A 10,000-nucleotide genomic window follows, 5' to 3' on the forward strand; every position below is an offset into this window, starting at 1 on the left:
CCAGTCAACTGCTGTTTGTCCATGTGTTCTAATATATGATCAACCAAGTGGACAACCGCGGTTTCGGTAGAATGCTTCCTACGGAAGCCGGATTGATATACCGATAGAACTTTGTTAACCTCAAAAAATGCTAACAGTTGAACTTGGACCGCACGTTCCATGACCTTGGAAACGAGGGGGAGAACTGAAATCGGACGATAGTTGTTCTCGTCATCCTTTTTTCCTGCCTTAAAAATGGGAGTTACTTTAGCCTCCTTCCACTGAGATGGGATTTCGCCAGACGAAATTGTGAGGTTTATGAGATAAGTGATTGGCTTGGCTATTACAGAGGATGCGTCTTTGAGGAGTTTTGCGGGGATTTTGTCAAGCCCGGTAGCTTTGGATGATTTTAGCTTTGACAGCTCATGGCGCACGAAACTGGCGCTAACTTCTTGCAGAGTAAAGTCATTGTTAACTCTGGGGGCTAAAATTCTTGGCAAGGTATGGTCTTTGAAGACGCTGCATAGATTCTTTGCAATTGATGAAAAGAACTTGTTAAAGTTCGTTGCCGACATTGTTTCTGATCCTCCGAACGCAAATTTCTTTTGTTTAGGTAAGATCTTGTTTAGTGTTCGCCACATTTCTTTCGAGCTTTGATCATTTGAGAGCTGGCTGGAGTAATAACAACATTTTTCTTTGCGCATTTTTGTGTTCACAGCATTACGTAATCTTTTGTAGTTGCTCCAGTGAAGCTCTTTGTTTGTTGACATCGCTTTTTTGTGTTGATGATCACGCTGGTGCCTGAGGTCTTTATTTCTGGCGTTAGCCATGGCACGGATCTTCCGCGGACACGGCGCGTGACAACGGGCGCGTGTTCATCGGCCGCTGTGAGAAATAGGTCTTTGAATGACTGCCACGCATCATTAGGAGTTTGGTCAAGTTCTACGATATCCCATGGGATGCTGTTTAGATCCTCGCAAAACAAAGCGGGGTCGTAATGTTTATAATTCCTGGCCTCAACAATCCTTGGCGGTGGAAGCGGAATTCTGTGAAGTTTCCTAATTCCAAAAATGGCCGAGTGATCGGAAAAACCGATCGGTAATACTCCAGATACATAAAGTTCAGGCTTTGAAGTAAAAAATAAATCGATAAGAGTTCTAGAATTTTGAGTAATCCTGGTAGGGTCGGTAATGAGCTGCTTCAAGTTGAATAAATTTGCAATGCGCTGGAAATTTTTTGTCGCCGCATTTGGTGAAGTATAATCAAAATTGAAATCACCAAGTAGAACAGTTTCGAGACTTTCATTTACGTGGTTATTTAACATTTCCTCCAAGCTGTCCGTAAATGTCGAAGCGTCGAGGATTGGTGGTCTGTAAATAGCCCCAAACAGGATCTTTTTACTGTTCGGTTATGATAACTCAAACCAAAGAGCTTCGATATTGTCGGCGGGAGTATCGAGGCGATTTAAACTCAAATTATCTGCTATGTAAACAGCTATACCACCCCCATGGCGGTCTCTGTCTCTTCTCATTAGCTGATACCCAGGGAGAGAAAGCTCTACATCCGAGAAAGAGTCGTCCAGCCAAGTTTCATTAAGGGACAGGACGTGAGGTTTGAACTTGTCACAAAACAGCCGCAACTCGTCCATCTTATTCCTCAGACTACAGATGTTGATGTGAAATGCCCGGAGACCTTTCGCTTCGAAAGGCAGTGATGTTGCAGGCCCTGGATTTGAAGACACATCGTTAGCCAGGAGTACTAGGTTTGCAGCTAGTGTGATATTCAGAAGTTTCGCGGCAAGGACTAGCTTCGACGTCGGCGCCATTTTAGAAGATGATTTGGAGCTTGACTTCGTTTCGGATGGTGCAGAGTCGATTTTAGGTCGGTTTAGGTCCTGGGATGTCGATAGAATCTGTAGCCTATCATGCATAGGCAGTTTGGAAGCATTATTAAAGAACTGGACAGCGATTAAACCAACTAAGAGATAGATTATTAGGGAGCGAGAGAAACGTGACCAGCACGCTTGCTCAAGATGATTTCTAAAATGGTGTAAGGATAGTGAGCTATCACGAAAAACTAACCTTAAGAAATTTTTAACCACTTTCTAAGGCAACTATTACTGTCCTGAATGGATGAACTCCTTAATTATTTAAGCCTATATATGGAAATACAGAAGGTCACGCGACCTCTCTTACGTAATAACTTCTAAACTGAATATTTTACCCGGCCATTGAAGACAGATTCTTGCAGAGGTCATTAACACAATTATAAAAATACTAAATTTGACAGTGATTGTATGTCATCTCGGCGGCCCCTTTTCAGTTGTTTTTATAGTCACTTGACCTGTTTTATCAGATTTTATTGGTCTTAAAATTTTAAGGTCGTCGAGATTGGTCAGGCTGACACTTCTGCAAAGATTAAACCAAATGCTGGCAGAGTAATAACTGACGGTTTTTCGGATTTTATGCAAATTAGGCTTGAGCCATGCCTTAACATGCTTGAGTACTAAAAGCGACGTTTGGCTCAGCACTATTACATCTGATATTATAATCTATAAGAGAGAAAATCATGGGATGGAGACCTATCTTGAGCAGTGTCATAGCTACTCTCGCCTATGTTGTCTTGTTCCCTTCAAATTAATTTGCCCTTCAACTAGCATAAAGTTGAATTTTTCTGGTACCTTCTTTTCCAGGATTTCCTTCTCAAAAAGGACGTCATCGTCTCCGTCGCTCCCCAAGCTGGGCTGAAGCAGTTTGTGAACAAGTTCCACTGGCTCCTTATGTCTTCTATCCTGACAAACCGGTTCACATACAAGTTTCCGTTAATCACGTCAACTTCTCATATCCCAACTATGTGCATGAAGCCGTGGTGCTCTGGGTTGAGGACATCGGAGAGAACAATTTTACGGTTTGTGTTACACAGGCGGGAAGAAATGAAAAGAAAAATGGACAGGAGCTTGCCACAGTGGACTGGTTAGCATACCAAGGGGCTCCTGACGGGGGAGTGTCAGGAAGCTTGGACATGCCAACTTGGTGGACTGGAACAAACTGTCGTGTGGTGTCACTACCTGCGTGAGATTAGCTGACTTAATACGCCAATTAAAATTATACTTATGTTGTTGCTGTTGTTGTTGTTTTTTTGCATAGAACAAATTTTATTGCAATACACACATTATTTACAATACTAACTAACATTACTTACAATAGTAGCATTGCTTTAATTTACTTGCGACTTACACTACTTGCAATATTAATGCAGTTATTTACACTAATTACAATAAGTATTACTTACGCCACTTACAATACTAACACTTACACTATTTATATTACCTATAATACAATGCGCATACTTACGCTACTAACAATATTAACAGCATAATTAGATTACCTTTGCTACTTACAATCCTTGTTGTTGTTGGCGTCCGTCTGTCTCGGGAGACAATGGAACGCCGCGCCATGATTCAGTTTGTGGTTGAGTTGCAGCGCCTACTGTGGCTGTACAGGCCAATTCTAGATCGGCTGGCCCTGTTCCAGCTGTCGCAGGTGAAAGTTGCGCCTCCCTGGCTCTGAGGACAGGGAATCTGCCCCATGCCTTCTGCGTTCTCTCTACTCTTGCCATTCCTTTTCTTTCAGCTCCTCGCTCCTCTGGACTCATGCCTTCACGGTCCTTCTCCATTCACTGCGGTCTTCAGCCACTACCTCCCACTCTGCTAGATTGATGATTCCAGCTCTAATGTCTCATTTAAAGACATCCTTGTAACGAAAGACGGCCCTTTCTAAAGGTCTGGAACCAGTGACGAGCTCTCCATACAGGATGACTATGGGGATTCACCGGCCGTCCATTTGTCTGACGTGGCCGGGCCACCACGGGCGGCCCAGAATCAGGAGTACAAACATGCTGAGGACGCCTGCCAGGTCGAAGGCATTCTTGTTTGGTACACGATCCTGCCACGTGATACCCAGAATTTTCCAGAGGTTGTGCAGGTGAAAAGTTTTGAGCTCGCTTTATTGGCGGGAATAGAGAGTCCATAACTCGCTGCCAAAGAGCAGAGTACTGAACACACAGCCTTGGTACACCTGCATCTTGTTGTTGATGGTCAGGATGGGACACACCTTTTTTCAGGCGGGCCATGGCCTTTGCTGCTTTCCCGATTGACTTGTTAAGTTCGACATCCAGGGAGAGGTTGCTGGAGATGTTGGAGCTGAGGTTTGGACGTCCTCGACTACCTCGAGTGTGAAGTCACCAATGGAGATGCTTGGGGTGCTGCTAATGTCTTGAGACATGATGCTGGTCTCCTTTACGCTAATAGTCAAGCCAAACTCTCTTCACGCATGGGCGAGGCAGTTGATGAGTCGCTGAAGCGCCTCCTCAGAGTGAGCTGTCAGAGCTGCATCATCTGCGAAGAGCATCTCGCATATGAGAATCCGTCGGCAGGACAGGTTGAAGAGACTGCCATCGTTTCTGGTTTGAAGATACATTCCGTCTTCTGGCGGGCTGAAGGCGTAGGACAGCAGCAGCGAGACAAAGATGCCGAAGAGAATTAGAGTGAACACGCAACCTTGCTTCACTATGAAAGGGTCCGAGAAAGATCCATCGTACTGAATGGTCCATGCCCTCCATGCTTTCATTAATAGAGGTGATCATGCTCAGGAGCTTGGGGGACATCCAATTTTCTGTAGCAGACTGAAAAGGCCTTTCCTGCTGACCAGGCCAAAGGCCTTGGTCAGGTCGATGAATGCGACTTAAAGCGGCCGTCTCTGTTACCGGCTTTTCCCTTGCAACATCTGCAAGGAGAAGACCATGTCAATTGTTGATCTAGCTTCCAGCTCTGAATCCGCACTGTGCCTCAGGCTATACACGCTCAGCAAGTAACCACAGTCTGTACAGGACTATGCGGGCAACGGATTTCCCAATAATACAGAGGAGTGAGATTCTACGGTTGTTGTTGCAGTCACTGCGGTCACCCTAGTTCTCGTATAGAGTGATAATGTTGGGGTCGGAGGTCTCGTTGGGCACAGTCTCTTCTTCCTAACGCTGCAGTAGCAGCTGGTGCAGGTAGTGGAGGAGAATTGCCTTTTTTTCCAGCCTTGACCCGCACGCAAGGGAATTGACGGCCGTGCTGAGTTCCTCAACAGAGGGCGGGGTGTCGTGCTCTACTGTGACTGGCAGGTTTACGGTGCCCTCCACTGCTGTATCTGCGACTATGTTCTCTCTTGAATAGAGCTCCTGGAAATATTCCGCCCACATGTCCATCTGTTTGCTCCGGTCGGTTATGATAGTGCCGAGTGAGCCTTAAAGTGACAGTTGAAACTGATGGACATTACTCTGATCAGAACTGACCAGTAAAACACACTGACGAAAACAAACTGCCGTAATGACTCAATCAGTTCAGTGCACCTGGGTAGTTCAAAAGAGGGAGGTCGTTTATTAGAGAGGAAGAGGGGCTTGTCAACAACGAGGTACTTATATATTTTTTCGACATAAACATCGGAATTCAATCAGCAACACCAATATTTTAGGTCAAGAGGGGAGGCTCTCTAGTCATAACATCAGTATGCTGCTTATTCCAAGCTAAATATTGCGTGCAGATGACGAAGTAGACTATATAATTCACTAGTCTAATCAGTGTATTTCATATCATTGTCGAGGATTCCACTTTCGCAATGCGACGCCTATTGGAAAGGGGTGCTCTTTAGAACTGAATATAAGAAAGCGCTTATTGAAAATGAACACTTAAGGGAGGTGCTTATTAAAGAGAGGGCGCTAATTGGAGGGAGCTAAATCTAATCGTTATAGGGCAACAGCAAGTTCAGAATGGGATACAAATGAAAAAAATCATCAGAGATGGCTTTAATGTTTGCATAACCCTCATTGACACACTGCTATTTGCTGGCCAAAATACACAATGAACATCTTTTTGTCAGAAGATGTACGACTGGTTGTCTTTGTAAACTATCAGTTTCGCTGGTTTCATCTGTATAGGAACGTGACAGTATTTCTACGATTGAGACATGCACAGACCCGTTTTCTTTAAAATATTTTCAAGCACGTAAGTTTCACGTGACTAGGCTGATTAAATTCAAAATTCTTGGAACTCCTGTGAAATTTAACACGATATCAATTCAAAAGTTGTTGGCTCTTTCTTCCTCACCCTGTCTTGATGGGGTCGTAGATTCTCTCAAGCTCCTATTCGAAATGAAATAAGGAGAATATAGTCTTGATCTATTTCAGTGGGAAGTGGTTATAGAAAAAAAGGTTTAAAACTGTCATGAAAAGTATAAATAATAATAATAATAATAATACACGAGGGACATATATTAGCGGGAACCTTTTGGTTTAGTTTGCGGTCTCTCGACAAAATGAAGTTATTTTCAGGTGTTCAACTGTTGGCGTCTGTGCTTGCGGTTTTGTGCAAACTTACTTCTTTGTCTGAAGGTAAGGCTGTGATCAGTATCCTAATCGAGGTTTTATTTTAATTGCTTTAACAGAAAGAAAGATTCGTGATGGATTTCATTTAATCAAGCTAACATTTTCGGACAAAAGCTCCAGAAAAGTTACAGAGACAAATTTTAGCCACGACGTTGCAGCGTAAAAAAATACTTACAAAGCGCGTGACCATTTTCAAGGAATAACCTGGATTTAAAACCTTTTTAAACACGGCATTTTTATATTTATTTCAGGACAAGCTCTGGTACAAAATGGAAAGGTCAACTTTACGGTAGCATATGCAGACTTCCTCTATTGCACAACCGTGCAATACCCTCGTTCATTTTCTAGCGCTAGAAATGTACGTGTCCTTGCGTCGATCAGCCATGGAAAAGAATCTCTCAGTGTCCATGATTCAGCAGTTGTGTGGACATCAGACGTGACACAGAGCAGTTTTCGTGTGTGTGTGTTGGAATCGGGTCTTGGTACAAATGGATCCTCTATCGTGAACTGGATCGCGTTTCGAGGCACTCCCTCTGGAAGGTTGGACGGCGCCGCCTCCTTCAGTGCATTCACCAGTGGTACAAAATGTAAAAGAGTCCATTTTGCACAGGTTAGCAGCAGTAAATATAGTACATGAATATCCCAACTGTCGTTGACCTAGAATTAATTACATTTCATAAGCAATACATCAATCCCGTGCAAACCTGCTGCCTGTTTCATTGGATATGCCAATATTGCGTGAGTCGATCAATTCTAATTATCTGTAACGTATGCCATGAAGTGAAGAGTAATGTGAAACGTTTTAAATCAATGACCGTCAGAAAACTTATGAGGGTGTCACATTTGATATTTGAGATAAAAAATTACATTTTAAACTTACTGACAAAGTTTTCGCCCCATTTATTTCCGCCAACAATACAGCGACATTCCTGAGACCATCACACGCGTATCAATTTCATCATTCAAAGCGTTAGGACTTGTTGTTCGATATAGCGGCAATTCTCATCTTTTGTGAATAGATCGAGTTGGAACTTTTGAACAACTATTCACGAAAGCTTTCAAACGATTAACAAAGGTTAAATTTACTCTCGAGCGAAAATGCACTTTGCTGCATGTACTGTAATTTAAGGTGAACATCCGCGATTGAAATCTGTTTATTTTGTCGTTTTGAAATGGCTGATGAAATTGACTAGGAGAGGACTCTTTTAAACTTCAGAAAGATTCCAAGAATTTTCGAATATACCGGCTGCTATGCAATGGAGATTGTTTCAAAAGACCTGGCGAAGAAAACATTTTTGGGATTTTGGCTCAGTAGAGAAATTCTTATAGGTTCCTCGCTCACGATTAGCCTTGTGTTTTTGGCATGTTTTGTGAGTACAAATCAAGTTAATAGGTCAGGTTTTCATGTGTCTTTTATTGATGATGGGCTTCGTCAAAACATTGTCAAAGTAGCTGACTACTTTGACAATGTTATGACAAAATTCATCATCAACAGGAGGACGGGCACATGAAAAAAAAAATATGAAAGCAAAAATAAACTGAAATTAATATGTTGGAAAAACACTGCAACGATTGGAGTACTTTGATCTGTTTGTTCGTTACTTCTGCACGCCATTGCGTTGTTCTTTCGATGTTTAACCAATAGCCCTTTTTACGATAATGTTTTGTTTTTCACTTATTTTTTTTTTATTAGGGCAGTTACACTACTTACAATGTTATCTTTTTTAGCGTTAACTTTTCTCTCTTGCATTGCAATATACTCCAATATGTATGTGAGGCAATTTCAGGCTATTTTGTAGTTTCAGCCCGAAACTGCCTCGCATCCACGTTGCATTACATTGTAATGTAAATGAAAAAAATCTAACCGTGAACAAGGCTTATTTAAGCAATACATCCGGAGTAACACTGGCAAAAACAAACTGAAGATAAATACAAAACAGTACCCTTTTGTTCAAAGTTGAAGAGTTTGTTGATTGTGTGTCCTGCAGAAGTTTATACTTTTGACACATGTATGTATGTCCTGTTCAGTCCTATTATCTCATTTACTTTACTGATAATAAAACTTAGCTTTCAGACGCGGCAGCCGACTGATAAATATAATATTTACTTTTTGATTTTGATAGCGATAAATGTTTAGTTTGGCACCATTTGGTAAACACTAGTAACTGCAATTCGTTTTCCTTTTCTTTCCTTTCCAGCGCTTTTCTTCTGTTCCAAACGTTCTTGCCACAGTACGTCATTCTGTCAACAACAGGCCACAGGACGCTATGAATATCTGGACAGAAGAGCTGAAGGAAGACTACTTCAGAATCTGCCTCCGAGAAGTGAAAACGTTTGATGGCAAGCATCAGAATTTACAAGTGGTAAGTATGCAAAGCAAACTGGAAAACTGAAAATGTGGGAAAACTGAAGAAGGCGATATTTCAGATAAAAAGTAAAGCACTGAAGTGTGATGTGGCTGAAATTCTTGTGTCCAGTGAATATTTTATTGCAACGCCGGTCGGCGGTCACCTGAACGATATAAACCAATAATTAATGAAGACGCTGGGACAACTTCGCAACTGATTACTATTTAACATTTCTCCTGAGCAGCAAATTAACCTTCTCAGTAGATTATTTATTAACTGAGGTATTCGAAGAAGCCTTTTTCCTTATAATCATCAGCTTGTCGGCATAAGCACGAAATCATAAAAAGCTGACTTAATCAGTTTTGAATGTGCAAAAATTTCTCGTTTAGACTTAATTCCAAAATTTTGATTTGAATAACGGAACTGAATATATTTTTCAGGAATGGCTGGCATTTGTTCGGGGAGCCATTCAACTTACATTCCAAGGAAAACTACAATTTGAAAATGGCGGCGCTCCTCTTGAACAAGACAATTTCGCCTTTTGCAAGGTAAAGATATTTTTTCTAAAAAAAAAAAACACAAAATACAGGGAGGCCAAAAGTAATTGTTAAACGTGGTAGATAGTTTGAAATCGTCCAGTGCCATCTCTGACATCAACTGTTTTTTTTGGACAGGTGCATAATTTTACTGAAGAGTTTTATGCACCTCCGGTTGTCCTGGTAACGGCCAATCATCTTTACGATGGCAAGAATGTGTATTCTATCAAGCCAGAGAACAATGTGTTTAGCACTTGGATTGAGGTAGGTTGTCGATGCCCTAACTTACAAGGCCCTTTCCAGTTAAACAGGAACGTGTTCCGTTAAATTTGAATTAAGCATTTGCAGCTACGGACCAATTTCTCATACAATTACAGTAAAAAGCTCTTGAACAGCTTCCAGTTCAACAGAATTCAAGGTCATGACCAGAATTGAGATACTTACAATAGGTCACTTTAAAAGAAAAACAGCTTTTTTCATCAACAAGTACAAAGCCCTTTTTGTCATTTCCTCTGCGAAGCTTGTTACTTTGCGTAACTATTGTTTCCCTTTATTATGGCAACAACCCGCAAAATCACAAAATAGTACATTAAACTACACTCATATACTTTATCTTCATCTGAGTCGCTTTATGTTTGTCAACAGGAAATAACAATTTCATCTTTTCGTGTGTGCGTAAAAGACTTGGCAGGAATGGAAAGTCAGCAC

General features: G+C 41.6%; 2 protein-coding genes across 2 annotated transcripts in view; both read left to right on the forward strand.

Moving 5' to 3' along the window:
• Positions 1 to 3,095, forward strand: part of LOC149118664 (uncharacterized) — a 5,156-nt gene extending 2,061 nt beyond the window's left edge. The window contains exon 2 of the mRNA XM_089270716.1: positions 2,672 to 3,095. Within this exon, the coding sequence (XP_089126842.1) occupies positions 2,672 to 3,054 (383 nt within the window). The 3' untranslated portion in view covers positions 3,055 to 3,095. The remainder of the gene's footprint in view (positions 1 to 2,671) is intronic.
• A 3,234-nt stretch (positions 3,096 to 6,329) lies between these two features.
• Positions 6,330 to 10,000, forward strand: part of LOC149118665 (uncharacterized) — a 23,378-nt gene continuing 19,707 nt past the window's right edge. The window contains exons 1-6 of the mRNA XM_089289325.1: positions 6,330 to 6,414; positions 6,660 to 7,018; positions 8,607 to 8,771; positions 9,197 to 9,304; positions 9,431 to 9,556; positions 9,938 to 10,000. The exon at positions 9,938 to 10,000 is cut by the window's right edge and continues 34 nt beyond it. Of these exons, the coding sequence (XP_089145451.1) occupies positions 6,339 to 6,414; positions 6,660 to 7,018; positions 8,607 to 8,771; positions 9,197 to 9,304; positions 9,431 to 9,556; positions 9,938 to 10,000 (897 nt within the window). The 5' untranslated portion in view covers positions 6,330 to 6,338. The remainder of the gene's footprint in view (positions 6,415 to 6,659; positions 7,019 to 8,606; positions 8,772 to 9,196; positions 9,305 to 9,430; positions 9,557 to 9,937) is intronic.

The sequence above is a fragment of the Orbicella faveolata genome, unplaced genomic scaffold, assembly GCF_042242905.1.
Source record: "Orbicella faveolata isolate gen_17 unplaced genomic scaffold, um_ofav_v1 contig_1, whole genome shotgun sequence".
NCBI classification, from domain to species: domain Eukaryota; kingdom Metazoa; phylum Cnidaria; class Anthozoa; order Scleractinia; family Merulinidae; genus Orbicella; species Orbicella faveolata.